At 30.8% G+C, this 24,671-nt stretch overlaps 1 protein-coding gene across 1 annotated transcript; it reads right to left on the bottom strand.

Annotated features, from left to right (window-relative positions):
- Positions 1–16,319: 16,319 nt before the first annotated feature.
- LOC106753985 (F-box protein SKIP24) lies at positions 16,320–24,671 on the bottom strand. Its single transcript, XM_014635906.2, has 5 exons — positions 24,426–24,671; positions 24,078–24,293; positions 23,299–23,461; positions 23,093–23,231; positions 16,320–16,796 (listed from the first exon to the last, which is right to left on the bottom strand). Coding segments are annotated over exons 1-5 (738 nt in total). The 5' UTR covers positions 24,644–24,671; the 3' UTR covers positions 16,320–16,794.

Below are 24,671 nucleotides of genomic sequence, written 5' to 3'. Positions count from 1 at the left end.
GGTTTATATACTGGATGACTTTGATGAAAGGAAAACTTAAGAGATTTACCATCCTTCATCTACCAAGCTAAGTCACCTAACTCTTTTACTACCTTTATAATTATGCAGTCAATGTGGAAACCAAAGTCAGCCACTGAGGAGTTTAACCATTTTCTCTCTTTTTCCTTTCTTTTCTTTTCTCGGTCACGTGCCACCTTCACACCAAAACTTAATCTAATTTAATATTTCTTACCCTTCTCTTTTATTTCCCTTCAAACTGTTTGCTTCACACTAATCAATCACCATATACAACTTTTGTCGACATCTAATAAATTGAGCTTCCCAGTGAAGTCTACATTTTTCTTCTAATCTATTCTTCTGATTTATTAAAATTTAAGTCCCTAACCAAACGTAAAATTCAAACCAAACTTAATTGTGGCATTCATTATTTTCCAACGAATACTTGGTTTTTCATTTTCATTTTCATTTTCATTTTCATTACCCTCTGCACAATTGAATGTGTGGTACTGCCAAAATTTAGCGGACAGCTAACAATAAATGAAATTTTCACAGAGAGGAGCAGAAAGTGCCGTAAGGATCCTCAGAGGGGTTAGAGATTTTGGTAAGGTTGCTTCTGGCTTTTGGGGAATGTTTACAGAATCTGGAACAAATGAATAATGATTTGTGGTTACTTGTCTGTTATTGTGCAGGATAAATATTTAATTTGTACTTGTTAGCTTGTAAAGAAAGATGTTACCCTCAATATCCGTTATCATATTATATATATATAAATATATATAAATGAAATAGTTATATACATATGAAGGAGACATGGAACTATGTTGTATATGGTTCCATAACAAGTAATGCTTTCACTTTTCTGTGGTGTCAAATTTGAGGCTCTTATGTTATCTTTTTGGCCTTTTTGGAGTGATAGAAGTACTTAGAGCAACAGAATGTAAAAGAATGAAAGATGATGGAAAAAAAAGGTTGAATTTTGATGAAAATTGAGGTTGTGGTATGAGAGAGAGTGTGTGTGTGGGTGCTTTGCTTCTTTATGAGGAGCAGCGAGATCCTCTTCTTAAGCATGTGTCCGAGCTGTGGGATGTACTGAAGTAGTGTGTTAGTACTTAGGTTGTGTCACTTTCCATTGATCTTAATTACTCCCTCTTCTGTGTAAAAGGAATAACGATCTTCTATGCAACTGCTCAAACCCCGACTTTCATCCACATTATGCTAAAACAACACTTCAACATAAATTGTATTCTATGTGTAAGTAGTACAACGTAGGGAGAGACTCTCTAAAGTATGACATGCTTCGAGATATGATCTTAAAACAAGAAAATAATAAGAATGATAACGATGTTTTCACAACTTTTTTTTTAATAATTTTTTTTGACAATGTCACTGTTTTATTGATTTGTTTATTTGAAACGAAATTTCAATTAAACGGTTGTAAAAAAATTATAAAAAAACTACTAAAAAAACATTTGTTTTGATAAAAAAGACACACTTATTTACATTTATTTAACATATTAAAAAGGTAAAATGACGATAAATAATAAACCTTTATAATTTTAGTAATATCACATGTAAAAAGTATTTATCCATCAAAATAACATTTCTAACAAAAGAAAAAAAAAAGTTAGGTTTAAACCGTTTTTTGTCTCTAAGTTAAGTTCTGATGTTCAGTTTAGTCTCTACTTTTAAAAATGTCAATAACCTTTAGTTCCTATGATATGAAAAATGTATCAATTCAGGTATCCAATATTTTGTGATTTGTTAACGGAAGGTGTTATGAACAACAAATCACTTAATGAAAAACTTGTGACATGAACAACCTTAATGATTAAAGGTTGACATTTTTTAAAGCGGGGACTAAACTGAACATCGAAACTTAAGGGAACCAAAAAAGGGTTTAAACAAAAAAAGTTATGTTTAAGAGTTATTTTTATCTTTTCTTTTTTTTTTGTTTTACATAAAATTGTGGTTTCATTTCATTACATTTTTAGTGTTCTTTTTAAAGATAGAGACGTTTTCGTGTTTGTTTTTTATTTCTTAAAGTTGTAATTAAGTACGTTTTCACATATTTTTTTTCTATTATTTTTTTAAGAAGTTGATTCCGCGTATAATTTTATAATGTAGGGAATATTGTTTAATAACTCCTGATTTATTTTAGCAATGATGTTTAATTTGAAGTTTTAAAAAACTCATATTTTGTGCTTAATTAGAGGTATTTTGTTGTTGTAGGTGAGTGTAATTTTGTGGATTTTATTTATTGGAATTTTTTAAAATAATTGACCATGATACTGTAATTTTTATTTTTATAATATTAGTTAATTTAATTAATTAATCAAATTATTTATGTAAATGGAATGCAATTGGGAAAATACTAAAATATATGTGAAAACTAATGGCATAATATAGCATTTTTAGTAGTCGTCTATGCACTTTATGCCAATGGATGGGTGAGATTGTAATCTAAATTGTGTGCGAATTTGTGATTGGTATTGTGAAAAGTTTTAAGTTCTTCAATTATTTACCTTGTTATCATTTACAACTACTAATATTACTAATATTTGTTGATCCAATGTACATTCTAGATAATATTTATAACACTTACAAAATTCAATTTAATCAAATCTAAAATGAGAATTGTTGGTTTATTTATACGGATCTAAACTTTATTCTAACCCTCAAACGTGTCGTAAACCAAAGTCATATTCTTAATAAAATGGTTAAATTCTATCAAAACAATCTTAAAAATGTTCTTATTATCGGAACAAAAGTTATGATCTGCAAAATTGTTCATATCTACGATAATAAATAATTTTTATAACATTTATTTTCTCAAGTTATTAAAAAATTACATTCAATCAATATAAATAACTGAATTCAACTATTTATCATACTGAGAACATATATCTTAGTACTATTGCTTTAAATTTTTCAAAATTACATTCAATTAACATAAATAATTTGATTAATTATTGAAGTTAACTAAAATTATAAAAATAAAAATTACAACATTATATTAAACTATGTTTAAAAAGTCAAATTAATAGAATTAAGATAAAATATTAATTTTAAAACTTTAAAATTTAAAACATTTGACAAAAACAAAAAACTCTGAAGTCCACGTGAAATGAAAAAAAATTGAAACCAAACCGTCACATTTTTTTTTTCATTTTGAAGTTGTGATTTTTGGTCGGATTTATCTAAACTCTTGTACAAAATGTTTGTTTTACGAATTATACTTCAACACTCTATCAACGTATAAATCATTAAATGTATTTGTGTACTATATCTTATCTATTAAGTTTTTTTTCTTTTTATTTGTGCAAATATTGACAATACTAATATCTACTCAGAAGCACTATAAGTGGATTAAAAAGATGTTGTGAAATAAAAAGACATTCCTGAAATGTTTGTTAAAGTTTTATATCCTACCATAGTCGTACAAGTTCTAATTGTGAAAGCAATGTTGCTCTTCCCAAGGCATAGAAAAGTACATATCTTCATTCGATAAACCACTTACTCTCAAGAAGGTCAACTCTCTTTGAGTAACGGTCATCTCTCGAAGAAAGTTATAAAAGGAGGACTCGCGGAAGATATTAAAAGAACTTTTGCTATTATTATGGTTACATTGTTATTCTCTATAAGCTTATATTGTTTGAGTCTGTTCATAGGACAAAAGAAACTACAAGAAAAATTGATATTATTGATGTCCAAAATCTGTCAATAATGCATAAAATCTGTCGGCAAATTAAAATTATTGACAGCTTACCGATGGTCAAAAATCCATCGCTAAAAACATTATCGATAAATTTTATTAGATGTTATTTCGTTAAACATTGTTTGTTAAACTTCAAAACACGAATTACTAAAAAAATGGATACTCAAATGGATACAAGAATGCAGAAGTTGAATGTAAGACTCAAAATAGAAATGAAATTGAGTTAGAACAACAAAAATAGTACCCAATAAGAAAAGGGAAAACATAAATTGACATTAACAACAAAAAATGTAGCAAAATCCATAAAGGGGCATCTTTAATCGGTAAGAAAAGAGATCAATTGCAGAAAAAAAATTGAATTAAAAAAATAGAACAAAGGGTTACACTTTCATCCACCAGTTTCTTTACGCTCACAAGAACCTTAAGCATTAGAATAAAGGGGCTTATCACCGAAACAAATTTCTTCATTACATATGCTTTGGTTTTTACTTATGATCTATTCCAACTTTCAATCACTTTCACTTCTTTCATTCACAATACTTAATTACCTATTATTATGCCTTTAGATACCATTTTTGCTTATTCAATTCACAATAACTCTTTCCATTATGTATCATCTTCAATTAATTACCGCGTGAATTTGTAGTAGGCTTTATGCCATTGACAGTCTACATAGAACAATTTTTGTAGTGTTGACAATAAATCAAATTATTAAATAGCATAAATAATTATTTAGATGTGAAGCAAGCAATGTTATGTTTTTAAGAGACTCCCTTGAGTAATACCATATTAATAATATACGAGTTCAATCAATTTGAATTGTAGTGGTAGTATTGGATAAGTAAAAGTGATAAGGATAATTAATTTGACTAAGCAGGTATTTTGGAATGGTTGAAAGGCATTAATAGTTGAAGAAATGATGCATAAAATAAAGAGAAGTGGTCGGTCCTTGGAGTAAAAAGCATTAAAGAGGAGGCTTGAAGGATTCCATCCTCTTCCACGGATGAGTTTGAATGTGTTAATCAAAGACCTACCCCACAAAGAATTGACCTTCGTGTAACTATCTACAACACATACTTGTACGTATAACCCAATCTTCCCATCCTCCTACTCCTTTTTCATCTACTTTCAAACTCTTTTCATCTTTACATATATATTTCTATCTACAAAAATTAAATAAAACAAACTATCTTCTAAAATTTTCTATTTTCAAGTATAAATCTCACTTTATAAGTTGGTTTTATAAAATTGAATTCGACTTAAAATCTACTTATTAACACAAATTGTTGAAAGTCTCACATCGACTAGAGATAAGATCAATTTATAATATATAAATGAAGTGTAAACCTCAACTTACAAACCAGTTTTGTGATATTGAGTTATTTCAATACAAAAGTTTTTTCTTTCATCAAAATCTCTTTATATTTCTTTTTCGTGATAAAAAATGTACTTATAACATATTACTCAAATATGTTTAGATTATTTTAGTTAGATGTCCTAATAGTCTTGTCATGTGATTAATACTCTAAGTAAGATATGATTCACTGGTTGCAATCACAATAAAAGGGTGAAGATGTTAATGTTTATTAGGCCAAGACTATTTCCATCTACAGCATGCATGATATTTCTTTTTGTGTCTATCATTATTTGTATGAGTATAAATTACAAAATTAATTTATGAAATTGTGACGGGTTTACACTTATCATAGTTTATTGTGATAAATTACTTAGTGTATGGTTAAAATTATTTTTTATCAACATTTCTTATCTTAAAAAGCCAAGTTATAAAATAATAAGGCAAGATGGTTGTTGTATTTTTTTTTCTGCCCCTCCCTCACTACTTTCCTTTTCATGGGCATTACAAAAACATAGTATTAAAAATATCTAAACATAGTTTTAATGCATGTCCCCTTTTCATTTACGGCTACAATGAATTTTGGGTCCATTTTATATATATATATATATATATATATATATATATATATATATATATATAAAGTTTTTTTAACTAGTAAAGAATCAAAGTTGTGATAACTAAGTGGTTAATTAAGATTAATTTTTAATTAACCAGTATAAAGGAACAAAGGCAGTAAATACGTAGAAAATAAAAAATATCATAACCAATAAACCTCAAAATCCATATGAACAAAAGGAAAAAAAGGAACATGTGTGTCAGTTTTAGGTTTAGCCAAGTTTTGCTTCCCAAGACATTTTGTACGTGTCGATCATCCCATTAGCATCTTAGGCTTTCCAGAAAAAACCACGCCAACATTGACATCACTTGCATATTGTCAACAAAGAAAGAAAAGTTTGTATTATGTGATATTCATTCAATTAATAAATAAGAAAATATATAATTACTTATATGTGCAGATATTTTTAGTTAAATTGATATATTAATCATTTTTTTAATTATTATCATCATAAAAATATTTTCTGATATAATGAAAAAGTAATATAAGTAAAAGTTTAAGTTTCGTATGTTCAACAACTATATATGTGAAGATTTATTGAGGTTTTGAATTGTTAGTCTATAGGTAAATTTTTTTCTCTTTGATTTTTTTTAGCAATTATCATAATTATTATTCTCATCACTTTATCACTATAAACCAATAACAGAATGACACGTAAATGACGTTCAAATGTTGTCAAAAAAATATTGTCTAAATATCATTATTTATTTTTCTATTGCGATAAATTATCACTTACTAAATTCACTACATTTATCATTATCACACATTTATTAATTATTTTTATATTATGCTAATCATCTCATTATTTATCTATCTATATATCTCCAGTAATAGAAATAAATCAAATTTTCAGAAAATATTTTACCAAAATAAATGTATAAATTTTTTGGTGATGTCAAATAGATGACCTTGTAAGATACGTATATATACATTTATTATCAATATGACATAATTTTTACTCTATAATGAATAAAAGATTTGAAAAGATATATTTTTTTGAATTTTTTGGTGGGAAATATTGTGAAGAAAGTAAAATAAATAAGTGAAATTATATAAAAATAAGAAAATTTAAAAACGTTTTGGTAGAAAATAAAGAAAAAAACATACAAAAAGGATTGATACAATGAATTTTGCTATTTTTTTTTTAATTATTTTTACTTTATTTTATCTTTTTTTAAAAATGGAACTTATTTTCATTGTCCTTCTTAATGATCATTAGCATTTTAATGAAAGAAAATCAATTCTCTCTCTTTTTATCTAAAATTACTGATAAAATACCAAAGGGTTAAGGGATTTTCTCTTGAAGAATAATAATAGGTATTATTTATTATTATTATTATTTTGGTCATAAATTTTTGGCCTACATGTCTCCTTAGATGGTTGTAGAGAAAGTGGTAGATTAAGAGGACTTAAATATTTCTTTACTTAGTTAAAAGTAGTAATAAATGTGTTTTGTTTTTTACCTCATTTTCTCCTTTGGTGAGTCTTGCAGATGGTACAACCTATTGGTTTATCTTTATCATCACAGAATAATGTTAAAGAATAATAGTGAATATTAATTAATTGTGAAAGCAAAATTTGCTTATGATGGTAAGTGATAACGTTTATCTAAACTGGTCATACACGCAAACCCGATTAGGTAAATACTAGCATGGTACCCACACCCTATTCATAATCACATTTACAAAATCATCACAATATATGTACTTTATCTATACGACTTTTGTTAAGGTTTCCAAGTCAAACAATATAATTATTCAATATTCTTTCTATTACTTCTATTTTTTTTCTTATTATTTTTTTAACCCCTTTGCATATAAATATCAATATTTTAAATATTATTTTAGTCACTCTTTTTTTCTCATATGTATAAAATTGGATTTCAAAATATATTTTAAAATATTCACGTTAATAACAATTAACAATTTGGTAAAGAAAATTATACTTGTAACTAAAAAAATATAATTTTTTTCTTTTGCAAAAAAAAAAAAGACAGGTACTAAGTATCGACATCAAGACTAATAAAAAGAATATTGAAGGTCGATTATTAACAATCGTTACTATAAAACTTTTTGTAAGTCTTTAACAAAATATGTTAGTCTTCAAGAACTAGTGTATTGTATACGCTCAAGGTCTCCTCGATAACAGTATAGGACTTGCTCTTAGTCAAATACATGTCAAGCTACTAAGTCGATATATACCCGACATGTACCTATTCAACCAAGATGACATCACATCAACCACCTACTAGTCATAGTAATCCACGATGTTGTCATGTTCAAAGCCTTCCCGACGACCTTGAAAGGACTTGTTATGAAGTGGTTTACCCATATACCCCTATTCCATCGACTACCTTGACTTGTACTTCACAATGTAGTTTGCCACTAGTTGACACCACCATCTCACTTTGCGAACCTTCTTCAAGAGGTTCGGGAAGGTGATTTTAAGATGAGGAATTTGAATCCTAAGGTAGTTTTACACTACATGATCACTACATTGAGGTCACAACCTTTCGTAGATTACTTGTGTATGATGTTGTAACGCCCCGACAACTTACAAGGAATATTGACTGCCCCCACATATCAACCTGAGGCTTTCCAGTGTGCTTTGTCCTCACTCACACACTTTCCGGGAAAACATCCCAGAAGGTCACTCATCCCAAATTATTTCAAGCTAAGCACGCTTAACCATGAAGTTCTTATGGGTTAGGCTACCGAAAAGCAAATTCATTTGTTGATATGAGTAGCCAAATCAATTCCTTTAAGCTATCTTTCAACTGTATAGTCTCATACCTATACAATCTCTAGATCCCTCTCATTCCGGTGTATGTTTGATTCGTCCGTTTGTCTCTTCCACTGGAAGTCTACCAGGAGCCGCTCCTTGTCTGTGCCTCTTGCATCGACGATCACTCCCTGCCCTCGTCAGTGCCCGTGTGTCACAGATGCCACCTTCAAGCATGGATGAGTTAAAGCAGTGAGCCATTAAGTTCATGTGGCTAAAAGAGATTAAAGAGTATAGGAACAAGATTCGGGCCGAGTCCATGCTGACCGAAAAGAAATGAGCTTACTAGATTCTAACACAAAGGAATAAGTCCTGCTAAAGGAAACCTAGACCTACCAAGTTCTCAATTACATGCATTTTAGGTCAAGACGATTTAATCATCATTAGGATGAAGATTCAAAACTTTGTTGTCAAGATATCTCCGTATATTAAGAAAATTAAATAGATATACTTTATTGAAAAAAATATATAAAGTTTAATAACAAATGATATACTTTATTGTCCATTGTGTATAACAAATGATAATAAGTTTAATTATATTAAAAAGTTAGTTTAGATGAAACTTCCTTATAAAACGAACTTGTAATATAATAATTTACTTTTGTCTATATATTTTAAGTTAATATTAATTATAATCAATGTAAAAATATATAAAGTTTTATAGGTTTGGAAAAACACAATCTCCAACTCTTTTAATTTTCACGTGAATAATTTCAAATAATGAATATTTGAGTATGAAAAAATAATGACCAAGGTAACGTGTAATTTAAAAAGAAAACTTATATATATATATATATATATATATATATATATATATATATATATATATATATATATATATATATATATATATATAAAGTGTGTAGAAAATGAAAAAGAAAAATGAGAGAGAGAGAAGCACAGTACTGAGCAGAGTGATACTGATCACATATACTTCTCACGTTTTGGATCTGTCCATAGAAAACATTAATTAATATTAGAAAGCAACTGATTTCACTTTCAAAGTTTCAACTTAAAACTTTTCTAAAAAAATTTATGTCCAAATAGGTCGCACCGTTCACTGTTGATGTGAAAGTATTACGTAATTTAAAGTCCAAATCGCCATTAAATGCATTGTATATACGAAACTTTATTACGTGATTATCCTATTTCACCTACAATATGTAAAATAACCCATATTAGCGAATTAAATGAAAAATCCAAAGATTATTCTATTCTATATTTAACATGATCATGATTGTAACACCCTCAGTATTTTATTAATCTATACTATTATAATAAAAAAGTATAAATATTGACAAATCTTTTATGAGAAAATTAAAATTAAACATCTTAAAAATAATTAATATTTTATCAACTAGAAAGATTTATATAATATAAAAATTATATACCTAAACTAATAATATTATTTTTAGAAAGACCATTCACACTTTCATTCTTATTGTTTGATACACTTACTCACATACATTATGTTATGTTCATGTGTAATATATGATTATTGAAGGTAGACAAATTATAATATAACTAAGATAGTATATTTACAAGATACCATATGCATTATAAATTTTGCATCATCTTAACTAGCCAATCACATATAACAAAAAAAATCAAATATCTACACAAAACATGCCCTTATGTACATACATATGAAATCACAACTCATTGACTCTCAAAGACTTGGACATTTAACTTTATTTGCAAAAGACACATGTATTAAGCAAACTCAAAGATTTTGTACATGTCATGTGAACACTCAATAGATTTTGGCAATTACCACCTAGGGTATACTCCACCCTCAATATATTTGGACATATGCTCTCATTACTATGATAGGGTTAAGTCTTATAGCTCACTAGAATGGTTCCTTTTCACACCAAATCCCGGTATAGGAATATCTCTCGACTCTCATAATTAGATATCTTCCTCTGTGTGAGTTGGATATTGTAGCTCACTAACAAGTGAGCATCCAACGGTACTAGGTAGCGCCTGACACCCTAGACCATTAGACCTCTAAAACGGGCACCTAGTAGTTTGAAAAGGGTGCCCAACACTTTGGACCTCTGAAGCTCATTGACTTGAGTTCTAAGAGTGGTTCCTAACATTGTATCAGTATTCTTAACTTTTGATTTGACTAAAACAGGTTATCCAACTTGCATATCTAAGCAATTCTAGCTTTTTCTTACTTTAAAATACCTTGTTTGGTTCAAAAAGAAATCCTTAGGTAGATCAAATTGAATAATCCTAGAAAAATCAAATTAGTTCCACAAACAACCTTTTCAATTCAACCAAAAAAACAGATCATTATCTCAAATCACTAATCATATCAAAATATCATAGTTTAATAATGCATATTAGATTTGGTTCATTTGCATATGAGTTATTTATGTTCTTCTCAAGCATTTAATAAACATTCTCAAATAGTGTCAATCAACCAATTTAATAGCATTATAACTCAAGTCCCAACAATTACAGTTCAAAAATATCTATATAATTTTCAACATATCAATTTGAAATTCAATTCCTTTAACTTAACACTTTAAAAGACCAACAAACCAAATTAGATATTACAATTAATCTCTTCACATCCAAATGAGAATCACATACTTATCATATCAATCAAACTATGCTTTGTCACAACCAATCAAATTTAATTAGATTTATTATAATTTGCTAGCTTTCCTTACCTGGTTAGATACTCTTAAACTCAAAGTGTTTCACACATGCTTTATCTCACATAGGTTATTCTGCCTGCTCACAAACAACCTCGCCAACGATCAGAGCACATCCTTACCATTCTAATCGAACAAAGATTCACCTTGAGCCCTTTAACATCATATTCAAACCCCTTCATACCCATATGAAACAAGTTTACTACAAAAACTCAAAGGTAGAACAAAATATAAACTTCATTTGTTCAAGATTCTAATTTGGTAGGGTTGTAAACCTCAAGATTAGGAGTCTTATGACATACTTTCATCTTTAAACATATAAAACATGAAGTTAGAGAACTAAAGAAAAGACAGAAAAAGATTTTAGAAAAATTTTAATAAAGATAATGATTCTTATAAAATAAAATTTGATTAATAAAAAATCTATTTATAATCTTACTTTTTAAATAATAAAATAATTTAGCGTTATTTTTATAAAAATAACTACTTATTCCTAATTATTTTCTAAGTCCTCATAATGATTTTATATGAGGTGAATTCTTTTTAATATATTTTCTATCAGTATATATGGTTATTTATTTAAAAAAAAAAATAAAAACAGGTAAAGATTTAAAAAAAAAATTAATAAAGATAATGATTCTTATAAAATAAAATTTGATTAATAAAAAATTCTATTTATAATCTTACTTTTTAAATAATAAAATAATTTAAAATCACTACTTATTCCTAATTATTTTCTAACTCCTCACAATAATTTTATATTAGGTGAATTCTTTCTAATATATTTGCTATTAGTATATATGGTTATTTATTTAAAAAAAAATCAAACCTATTATTTATCACTAAAACAAAATGGTTTTGTTTTTAAGCTTATTTTATTTTTCCCAATCCAAACTTTTAAATATAGTTCATAATTATTCAAATTTATATTATTTTAAGTCTATTTAAATGAATTTATCTCAAATTCAAATTCATATTTTCAAGTTCAATCCATTTAATTGAATTTGCTGGTTATTATTTTGAATTTTGAAAATCTTATATCAAGGTACCTCTACTTCATTTCAAGTCATGAAATGCTAGGTCCAACTAGATTTAAGAAAGTAGAATTAGGCTTAATCAAAACCATGTTAGGTTCAATCCGATAAAGACTTAGTTGAGTCAGGTTCATATTGAGACGAATCGAGCTAGGTCTAAGTAAAGCTAAATTTACCTAAGCAGAGGATGAACCAAGCTAGCTTGCGCCTCATTTAAGAAAAATGTAGATTGAGCCAACTTTGGCAAATCCAAATTGAGTCAGGCATAAGAGTAGTCATGAAGGATTAGGCCAATTCGTTCCAATCCAAATTGGGTTATGTTGATACATTGAACCCACATATGATCGAGATTAGGGTGTTGCTCCCTCCACCTCCCCAAGTGCTCCTCCACCTCCCCACTATTTTCATTTATTTCAAAAATATTTTACATCATTCCACTATTTTGTTTTATTCCAAAAATATCCTACACCCCCACTATCCTCAACAATCTTTCTCTTTCTCTCTACATTAATGGAGCATTCACATGGTTTAGATGAATTTGTGATATACTGCAAAATATAAAACTTAGAGAAAACTTCAATATTAATGCTTCTACTACTTCCATTTTATATTAATAGTAAATAATAATATATTATTATTATTATTATTATATACTAACTTTATAATGACAAAAAAACTAAATAAATTCCAAATCTTTAATAAATAACTTTTCTTTTATATTTTACGTATTCAATAATATTTTTATATTACTTATCTAATAAATTAAATACTTTATTCAAGTTATTTGAGTCGAATATGTTTATAAGTTAAAACATAATATAATGTTAAAAATTATAGATATTAAATGTAAAAAAAACACACACATTTATATAAACATTTTTCTAGAAATTTAAAACAAAATTTTACCATTTATTAAGTAATTTGAAGAAAAAAATATATTGAACAACAAAAATAAATTGAATCAAACTTATTTAAGGAAATATATCAGAAGTGTGGAGGAACACTTGGGGAGGTGGAGCAACACACTCGAGATTAATGACAAGTTGAGTTAGGTTGATCCCACATCGATTTGATTAGGATGACCCCACATTGAATTTAATGTAATTAACAAAGTGAATTTAATCTAGATTTAATTCAATTTAAATTGGATTAGACAAATATAATCAATATGATTAGTTAAATTGGATTTAGAATTTAAATCCAATATATTTATTTGATTTACATTGTATGTAGACTAAATTTTGAAAAATCTAATCTATGAACACCTTAGTTTCTCCTTACTAAATCATATCACTTTTGTTGGTATGGTAGAAAATTCAGTGTATAAGATAACTTATATTGATTCAATCCATATGTAAAAAAGTACTATAATGTTAGTAAAATACGTAGTTTACGTTAGTCTATTATTAGGACTATAAAACTTTCAGTAATTTTAAATTTTGGCTATTATATTAATCAACATGTATATAAAAAAATGGTGTCAAATATGTGTTATTAGTTTTAGATTCTCATTACACCATCTAGTATCATATATAATAATGATGAATCACTCAACTCATCACTATCAACCATGATTATGACTATGATCACCGTTCTCACTCGTACTCTACAAAATGATATGAAAATTACATGTAATGTGATACTAAACATTCTAACTAATTCAATCTTCTTTCTATGTAGATATGATTCCAGACACAAAACATGGTGCACTAAATTAAATTTAGAATAAAATTATAAACATCAACTTTAATTCTAAAAACACACAAATAATCCAAATAAAAAAAAAAGAAAAATAACATGAGCTTCCACTAAACTAAGGTATTAAAAGAAATTACACTCGTATGAGTAGTATCCTCATGAAAATCTTTCACTATTAAACCTTTAGTAAGGGAGTCAACTAGCATAAAATTAGTTCTTATATATTATATGAAATATTTTATATTATGAAACATTTTCTTAACTAAACATTTAATGTCATTGATTTTGACTTGGCTATACTCCTATTATTGTTGAAGCAAAGAACTCATAATTGATTATCAAAAATTCACAATAGAGTTTCAATGATCTTTCAATATCATTGACTACATGCAAACTTATGGAAAAGTTTCACAATCGTATTCCAAAGTTTGATGCTTTAAAACAAGTAATAAAATTGGTGTCCATGGTTGAAGAAAATACAATAGTGTGTTTAGTAGAATTTTAAAAGATAACCTCCAAAATGTTATATGTTTAATGTGAACACTAGATTTGACATTACTGATGAAAATGTAATCTTTGACATCTTACATTTTTCAAGGGCATCATTGCCTAAGGCTAAATTTGTTTCATTTAGCAATTAAGGTATATCCTCCTTTACTATCTTTAGTGTAAAAATTGTGTACCTCCTCACCCAATGCAAGATCTTGTATATTGAACTACATTCAAGGATGACAACAATTATATCTTAATAGCTTAAATAATATTTTATATTAGCAATGCATGAAGGAAATCTATCGAAGTCAATATTAAATTTATTTACAACCATTTACTGATATCATTCATATTAAGGAAACATGATGATGAGTTGCGGATATTCTTAAAGAAAATAAAACTTATTTGCTTTGTCTAGCTTGATATTTTTTTTATACTCATATGTTTTGAGTTGGGCTAATGCAATATAGATTCTAGAAAACCAAATATAATACATTTGTTCTTTATAAATCTTCTTTAGTATAACTTGGTATTGCTTAATGAGATTATATTCTTCTTAAAAATACTCTTTATATTGTTGAAAATGGTGAACAAATTAACTTTTGGAATGATAGTTGATGCTCTAATTCTAAATTTTCTAGTTGACTAAGGTTTCTAGTAATAAGAAGGGTTGGCTTACTTCTAAAGTTGATCAAATTTGAGAATATTTAAACATGACCTTCTTAACTGGACCTTGGGTAATTGTGTTAATCTTAGTGAAAAAGTGGCTAGAAGTTTCTTTTACATTTTTCCTAATTTTTCTAAGTGGAGAAGTTTGATTTAGAAGAATTTCATTCTCCTTACTAGGACTCTCATTGTAAAGTTTTACTTAATAAAATTCTCTCATATAAGAAGATTCAACTTATAGTAGCTAATATGTGTTACATATGTTCCTTATGCAAGAAATAACATTATGTTGGGAAATCATGACATGTTTAGCAAAGTCTAAACTTGGATTTGGTCATACACACAATTCAATGGTGTATTTGGTTGTCATGTAATTCTTTTTGGAAAAATATAAATAATGATATTAACTTTATTTTAAAAAAATTTTATAAAAAGAAAAAATCATTTAAAGAAAGTAGATTTCTGCGAATCCTTTGGAAAAGGCCTAATATTGATGGGAATGGCCTTAGCCATATTGCTTATGGAGATATTTTCAACGAGTTTTCATTAACATTTTTCTTACCTTTAGAATTAATAAATCCTTTTGTTCGGAGCTTATGACTACTATATTGTCAATAAAAGTTTATATGAATTGTAGTTATAAACACTTAGTGGTTAAAATTTTCATCGAATTTCTTGGATTTCTAAAAGAAGAAAAACAAAATGTCTTAAAAGTTGTGATAATATAAACACTAAAATTTCTTCCATTTATTATGAAGACAATCTCATTGTGCTAAAATATTTGATAACTTTGAGATTGAAGTAAGCACACCTTTGTATGATTTAATGATATTTCTACTAGTTTTAGTTTAGATTTTTTTTTTCATAATAAGTACCAACTTTCAAATTTTTGCTTTGTTTAGTTATTTGCTTTGTGAAAGTATGGTTGTTGACATGAATTTGGTTTAATCTTCTATATTTTCATATCTATTTTTTTTTTCCTTTTTTTTTTATGAAGTATTTTATAAGATGATATAAGATAATTAAATATTAAGATGTCAACAGACGACAACTTTCATATTAATACATAACAAGTTAACCTTTTTAACAAAAAGGATATTTATAATGATAAATAGTGTATGTAAACTTAAATAGTTATCAAAATGGTTTGCATGAACAAATTGATCAGATTACTCTGAGAAAAAATTAAAAAAAAATAAACATAAAGTTAGACTTTTTGATTGGTTAAACCTGATATATATAGGCAATCTGTAGTCCAGAAAAAATAGAGGAGAGAGATATGATAGAGATGGGTGTGAAATAGGAACCACCTATACAATTCTTCTATTCTTGCTATTCAAGATTATGCTAAAATATTTAATAGCACTGTCCCACATTTTTCTACCATTCTGAGTTTCTTCATTAGAATTAATTCCACTTAAACTCCCAATTTTGTTAGTGTTGTCCTCTCCTCAACATTCACAATACACTAAAAATAGTACTTCTTAATCTGCATATGATACATCCTTTGATCAAGCTTTCCTCAAACTTAAAGGTTTCCACAAGTCCAAAGGCTACAATGGAATGAACAAGGGGTCATCTGAACTCAAGTTACACATAATGATTTAACTTTGATATCCTCAGGCTTTCACTACGTATTGCTAATACATTCTCCGTACAGTAATCACAGAATTTACACAGTCAGTCTTCATGGACAGAACAATTTCCAAGTTTCAATGGAAGAAGGATGAGCAAATTTCATCAACACATCAACCGATGCAATGTTATCCTGCCCAAAAATATAATTATTAGCACAAAATGAAAGATAGACAATGCAAGTTCTTCCGTGTTCCAATCTAGAAAGCACAAAAACAAGAAACCAATGTTTGGTTAACACCTAGTTACATAAGAATCTATAATTGTCAATGAATAAAGATTAACCAAAGCTTTTTCTCACCATTTGTGATCAGTTACATGGATCAAACAATGCCTGTGTTTTTACCAAAAGCAAATTCTGTAGATATGCGTCAGTATGGAAAGTGTAGAAAGTATAAATTGTGTTACACCAGCATCAGATTTATATTATAGATATAAAACATTCCCCTTTGTGATCTGTATCTGAAATTTATAGTGACACCTAAGCCTCAGAGTCACAATCAGTCAAGGACCTCTGTTAAATTGATGGGGTGCATTCACTCTGCGTATAACTGAAATTTTATACTTTAGCCCCTCATTATTTATACCCCCCATCCCCAATTTCCATTCTGACGTCAAATTTTCTTTTGCTATCAAGTTTCGTTCATTCATTCGGTTCCATTTTTAACTGGGTACTTTTCACTTTATTTACCTAGACAATCCATTCCGTGTCAATTTATCCGTTCCATGATGATGATGATGATTATAATAGTCAATACTATTACTTTTATTTTTTAAAATATATTGTCCCCAATGATCCAAGGTCCTGGATTTGCTACTATCACATTGAGAAATCACATCTTTTACAAGTACAAGATACAAATTCATAATATGTGACAACCTATGCAAGCCAAGAACATTACTAATACAAATTTGCAAATCTTTGTTAGGAATGGTGTGGGTAGTGAGTAGGTCAGGGACGTGGAACCCAATGAACACATGGCAAGAGCAACCACAAAAATGACAGGAAAAGAATAGCCATTTCTACACTCAACGATTTCTCGTGGAGCACTACGTGATTATATAAAAGAGAGTATTGCTACAAGAGAAGGGAAGGGTGTGCAGGAAATGAATTGTCTCTTTCTCTCTCTTTGCCCTTTTGGGATATTCTTTTGCCAATTTTGTTATTTTTGCATTTCCACTACTTATACCTGTTGACAGTTTATTACTCTATCATTTTTCCAATTATATGGAAAGTTTCATATTTCATATTACGATTTAGAGTATTCTACTCCCACCAATTCTTTATTATTTCATTTGTTATCAAAGTTCATTACATTTTGGTGCTTTCATCGCCACCATGGCCAAAAATACACACCTCAAGGAACTTGATGCCAACGTGAAGAAAATCCTCAAACTCATGGAGAAACGTGACCTCCGTTATACTAAAGACTTTGAGAAGCTCAAGTTGGCACTCCATGACGTTTCCAACAGAATAACCATGGTGGTTCGAACTCCAGAAGCAACCCCCCGTTTCAGGTAAGGAATATTAAGCTTGATTTTCCTAAATTTCACCATACTAATGTGATGCATTGAATTTTTGAGGCTAAACACTTTTTTGAGTATTATTCCACCCGAGATCTAATGCTTCACTATTGTTGCGATCCATTTGGAGAAGGATGTTGTACCTTGGTTTCAGGTGATGCAAAATAACAAACCCTTCCAATCCTGGAAGGCTTTTACTAAGGCATTAAAACTCGAATTTGGTCCTCCTTATGCATGCCCACGCTTTGCTCTATTTAAACTATCACAATCGGGATCTGTCAATGATTATTATGTAGAGTCACTACTTTCGCTAATCGTGTTATAAGACTTATAGTTGGCACCATACTAGATTGTTTCTTGAGTGGCCTCAAACATGAAATTAGAAGAGAAGTGTTGGCTCAGTCACCTAATTTTGTTCTTAAAGTTGTGTCTTTAGCCAAACTTTTTGAAAAAAAAAAAAATACACTCCTCACCCGAAACCTTACTTTTCATCTAGCTATCCCAAACCCTCCAACACAAAACCAACCTCAAGCCAACAACTGAAACCAAATGCCTTACGACCCCTATTAACCCCACCAAACATGAAACCATTTAGCCAACCTTTCAAACCATCCACTGTAAAAAACATCACCCCAACCCATATATTATACTTATTGCAAAGTCGTAGAGATATGTTATACTTGCGATGACAATTTCACCCCAACCCATATATGTCCTAATAAACAGTACTTATTGCTCCAATATGAGGAGGCCGAGGGACCTCCGGATAAAACAAAACCATATCCACAACTTACTAATACCAGCAGTAACCCTTTTTTAGACCATCATCTCTCCTACAATGCCTTTAAAGGCTCTCACAGAGAGGGTACAATGCGATTCTAGGGTTCTATTCAAGGTGCTTCTGTTCAGATTTTGTTAGACAGTGGCAATTTCGATAATTTTCTACAACCTCGTCTTGCAAATTACTTGAAATTACCAATTGAACCCATTTCTAGTTTTCCAGGTATGGTGGGCAATGGAAACTCCTTGACAATTGAAGGACTGATCCGAGAACTCAAGGTGGCAGTTCAGGACTATACACATATTCTTCCAATATATTTATTACCGATTTTTGGCATAGATTTGGTTTTGGGCGCATCCTAGTCGACAACATTAAGCCCCCATATTTCAGATTCCAGTGTTTTGGCTCTGAAATTTTACTTGAATTCTGATTTTATTACTCTCCATGGTGATAACACTAAGATTACAACCCCAACGCAATTCCATCATATACGGAGAATGTTTCGCACACATGCTTTTGCTGAATGCTATACATTATAGCTTCAAGTTCTTGAGATGCCAAAGGATCAAGGGGTTGACTTCCCTATTGACTTACACCCAGATTTAACACTTCTATATAATTACAAATCTATTTTTGACAAACCTTTTGGCTTAACACCGGATAGGTCTCATAATCATCGGATTCCCTTGTTGCCAGGTACTAATCCTATGAAAATTCGACCTTACCGGTATCCACATAAGGCACAAAATGAGCATATGGTTGCTAAGATGTTGAATGAAGGCATTATTTCTCTAGCAATAGCCCATTCTCTTCACCAGCACTTTTAGTCAAGAAAAAATATGGTACATGGCGGTTTTGTACAAATTATAGGGCACTAAACACCATCACCCTTAAGGATAGCTTTCCCATCCCTACATAGATGAATTAGTGGATGAACTCGGGGTGCTCAATATTTCTCCAAGCTTGACCTTCGCTCAGGCTATCCTCAAATTTTGGTGGCACTTGAGGATAGATTCAAAACAGCTTTTCAAACTCATCAAGGCCATTACGAATGGCTTGTTATGCCCTTTGGGCTCACTAATGCCCCCGCTATCTTCCAAAGCTTAATGAACTTTGTTTTCTGTACTCTGTTGAGAAAATTTGTGTTAGTATTTTTTGATTATATAATGATCTATAGTGCATCTTGGCTACTTCAATTACACCACTTGGAAGTTGTACATCGAATTTTAAAACAACACCAGCTATCTATTTGTCAAATTGTCCAAGTGTTATTTAGTATACAGAAGGTAGAATACCTTGGTCATGTTGTCTGAGTAAGGGTGTTTCAGTGGACCACAATAAGGTGAAGATAGTTTTGGATTGGAAAATCCCAATAACAGTGAAGCAATTACACGGAATTTTGCTGAAAAAGTCTAATTTCCATTGGGATTCTCAAGCCAATCTTGCTTTTGATAACCTCAAGACAACTGTCACCAAGGCTCTTGTTTCGGCATTGCCGAACTTCTCCAATCCATTCATATTGGAAAATGATGCATCACGGACAGGCATCGATGTCGTTCTTAGTCAATCCCAACACCTAATTGCCTTCTTCTCAAAGAAATTGTCACCACAAATGCAGAAGCAATCTGCCTAAACACGAGAATACCATGCAATAACCAAGGCTGAAATTTCAGCACTACTTTTTTCAACATAAGTTTGTCATACGCCCCAATCAGAAAAGCTTAAAATGTCTCATGGAACAAGCCATTCATACTCCAGAACAATAAGCTTGGCTAAGTTATTGAGGTATGATTTTACCATCAAGTATAAGCCTGGCACGGAGAACCTAGCTGCAAATGCCTTGTCTAGATCCTGTTTCAAGGCTTTTTCTCAGCTTAAGTGGGATCTCATCACAAATGTGTGTGATGCGGTTGCTTCTGATTCAACACTCTTTGATATTATAAGACTTTGCAACGCCAAAACCCCAAATCCTCATTATTCCATTCATAATCAGTTGTTGTTTTGGAAGCATAGACTTGTGGTACTAGCCCAACATCCCTTGATTAAAACTATCTTGCAAGAGTTCCATAGCTATCCCATAGGTGGCCACTCGGGTATTGCGCGCACTGTGGCATGGGGTTTCTTCTTAGTTTTACTGGCAAGGTATGCACCATATATTAAATCTTATGTCCAACAATGTTTGATATGCCAAAAAGCCAAATCCTCCACTACCTCGCCTACGGGACTCTTGCAACCCCTCCCTATCCTTCACCAATGGGAAGACTTGGCCATGGATTTTATTGTTGGCCTTCCCCCATCTTATGGCTTCTTTGTGATTATGGTTGTCATTGATCGCCTCTCTAAGTATGCACATTTTTGCATGCTTAAGGCAGATTATTCAAGCAAGTTGTTAAGTGTTCATGATCCATTGTAAAGTTGCATGGGATACAAATAGTTTCATATCGTGACAGTCTTTACAAGTAATTTTTGGCAACAACTTTGTAAGCTCAGTGACACTACCTTAGCAATGAGTACCGCCTACCATCCTCAATCTAATGGTCAATCCAAAGCTCTTAATCAATGCTTGGAAATGTATTTAAGATGTTTCACAGTTGATGACCCAAAAGGCTAGAGTAAGATGTTGTCATGGGTAGAATACTGGTATAATACTTCCTTCCAAACTAGCATTGGCATGACACCCTTCAAATCAGTTTATGGGAGAGACCCTCCTAATCTTCCTAGTTATGTGAAGGATGCCACAAAACCCCTTCCTTACAGGAATTGTTGTTGTATTGTGATCAGACACTACTATGTCTCAAGCAAAATTTGACAAAAGCACAAAATCTAATGAAGAAATATGCATATCATAAACGAGTTCATGGTGGAGTTCCAAGTGGAAGACCTTGTGCTTGTGAAACTCCAACCGTATCGACAACATTAAGTTGCTCTTTGCAAAAACCAGAAGCTTGGCCTTCGTTACTTTGGTCCCTTCCCAGTAATGCAACGAATTGGACCTATTGCTTACAAATTACCATTGCCTCTTACATCAAAGATCCACCCAGTTTTCCATGTCTTTATTGAAATAGTTCAAAGGAGGAAATCAGCAACCATATTTGCCTTTGCCTTTCCTCATAGATGAATGTGGCCCTGTCATTCAACCACTCAAGGTGTAACAATCCAAAGTCATCTTACGAGTGAATCAACATATACCTCAAGTACTATCCAATGGGAAGGGTTAGATATCTCCAAAGCTACTTTGGAAGATGTGCCTACATTGCAAATTGAGTATCCTAACTTCAACCTTGAAGACAAGGTTGATCTCCATGGGAAAAGAAATGTCACGAATGATGTGGTTAGTGGGCAAGTGGGGGACATGGACCCAATGGAAAAATGCAAAGGGGGAGGAAAACAAGAACAACCACAAAAGTGATAGAAAAAGAATAGCCAATTCTGCACTAAACAATTTTGTGTGGAGCACTACGTGATACGAATTGTCAAATGTGTGGAGCACTATTGTTACAGGAGAAGAGTGTGCAAGATATGAATTGTCTCTTTCTCTCTCTTGGCCCTTTTGAGATATTCTTCTGCCAATTATGTTATTTTTTGCATTTCCACTACTTGTATTGATTGACAGTTTAATACTCTATCATTTTTCCAATTATATGAAAACTTTCATATTCCATATTACGATCCAGAGTGTTCTACTCTCACGAATTCCTTATTATTTCATTTGTTATCAAAGTTCATTACAATCTTCTTCATAGGGAGCAAATAATTTTGCAATAAATAATTGGTCAGCTCTGGAGAAAATTCCAAAAGAACTATTCATCTATCCTGTTTTGTTTCACTTTTTTGTACTGCATAATCAGGAGAAAACATGCCTCAATCTTAATACTAGTTTGTAAGAAAACTGAGAAATAAGATAAAAACCAGAAGGGAAAAAATTCCAATATTATTATTGATATTGGTCATGATTGCTATGACATTCATTTAATCTATAAGGAAAGAATTTAAAAAGTAAACAGAGTAGAAAAGGAGAAACAAGCAAGCAAAAAGCAGGAAAAGAAATATAATCCTTAGGGCAGGCAATAGAATTGATTTTGTATACAAATATTTTAGGAGGAATTAGCATATTAGAGACTCACAGCTATTGCCTACTTTCAGCTTCTTCCGCTTGACATGCTTACTATCCCTTTGGCTTATGGTCTTATGCTGCTCCATAGGGTGATACTTCATAGACGTCAACTCTTCTTTCGCAGTATCAAGCCTGCGCTTTTCATCTTTCTGGAACAATTTTCTGTAAGTAACTACCCAATGAAGCTTTACATGTGATACGGAAATCAACACTTACATAGAACAGCTCCAACCCTTCAATCTGTTGCTTACAAAGATTTAGTTCCATCTCAAGAGCGTGTATCCGACATTCAGCAGCCACACCACTCTGCTCAACCATTTCGTTTTGCATAATTCGGACAACCTCCGGTTGCCACACATTCAAAGGTACAAAGGCTTGTCTACAAAAAAAAAAAGCTCACAAAACCCCATCAACACCAAAGCTACCCAAGCTAATAAATGCAGTAAAGCCTACAGCAAACCCACCATGGAGCAAAAAATATAGCTCATACTCTTAGAATGAGTTTAGGTGCCTAACTCAATCTTGTAAAATCAGTTGGTAAGGTAAGAACAATCCAAACTTCATTTAAGCCATATTTGTAGTCTATATGAGACAAAACACCATCCAGGTTCCAATTGAGTCTCCAATAATGTAGCAACTATGGCCTCCAATGAGGCCACGGCTATGGCAGGTAACGGTGACTGTAATTTATTTAGGTGACTTTCCAATGGATAAAAATTACATTAGTCAATAGCTGCAGCCAGTTACCCAGGAAATGAAAAATCAATTCACCCCATTACTGTTCTGTTATATAAACAAGAACATAAAATTCAGACATGGCACCAAAAAGATAGAATAAACAACATGTTGAAAAAAATCCGCAACAGGAATTTTGGACCCCACACCAGAGTCTATATAGGATTGGCATTATCATTCAACTAAAACACAGATGAATAGAAGAAAAAGGCTTTGGTATGTGTGTGTGTGTGTAAAGAAAGATTAAGCGGGTAGAGTACCTGGCCGTAAGCAAATTGGACAAGTCTTGAGCAGTTTGTGTGGCTGTGGCGGTTTCTTGAGCAACACGTGTCTGAATTTCTCTGAGTTTTCTAGAATGTTCCACAATCTGGCTCTCCTTTCTCAACACAGCCCTCCTATGAGCAGCTATTCTCCTCTCCTTTCTCAACACAGCCCTCTTACGAGCAGCTATTCTCCACTCGTTGTCCCTCTCAAACCTAACTACCCAAAAACTCACTTCATAAATAAGTAATAAAAATTTGAGTTTTAAAAATACCCAGAGAAGAAAATCACACAAAAAGCAAAAGGGCGAGCTAAGGAGAGTTGAAAACACGGAACAGAATTCGCACCTTAATTTATATAGAGATTTAGAAGAAGTAGAAGAAGAAGGATGGGTTTGAGGATAGTCGGCGGAGAGAAGGAGTTTCCAAAAAAGATCCTCGGAGGAGAGGCGGTGCAGCCAGCGGCATGAGATGGAGACGCAGCAGAGATCCTGGCAGCTGAGACCCCTGCTTTCGATTCCGATTTCTAGAATTCGCCGCCACAGTTCTTCTGGGAAAAAGGACATTCTCTGAATTCCAACATAATGTTCAAAA

This window comes from Vigna radiata, unplaced genomic scaffold (assembly GCF_000741045.1).
Source record: "Vigna radiata var. radiata cultivar VC1973A unplaced genomic scaffold, Vradiata_ver6 scaffold_7, whole genome shotgun sequence".
Classification (NCBI taxonomy): domain Eukaryota; kingdom Viridiplantae; phylum Streptophyta; class Magnoliopsida; order Fabales; family Fabaceae; genus Vigna; species Vigna radiata.
This window is presented reverse-complemented; position numbering and strand designations above follow the sequence as displayed.

What these genes read in the sequence shown, in the direction of transcription:
- LOC106753985 (XM_014635906.2), bottom strand. Translation starts at nt 24,643, where the DNA reads ATGTCCTTTTTCCCAGAAGAACTGTGGCGGCGAATTCTAGAAATCGGA. An exon ending in TCCAATTTGCTTACGGCCAG is followed by an intron (nt 23,462 to 24,077) that starts GTACTCTACCCG and finishes TTTTTTTTGTAG; the next exon opens with ACAAGCCTTTGTACCTTTGA. An exon ending in AAGGGTTGGAGCTGTTCTAT is followed by an intron (nt 23,232 to 23,298) that starts GTAAGTGTTGAT and finishes AAATTGTTCCAG; the next exon opens with AAAGATGAAAAGCGCAGGCT.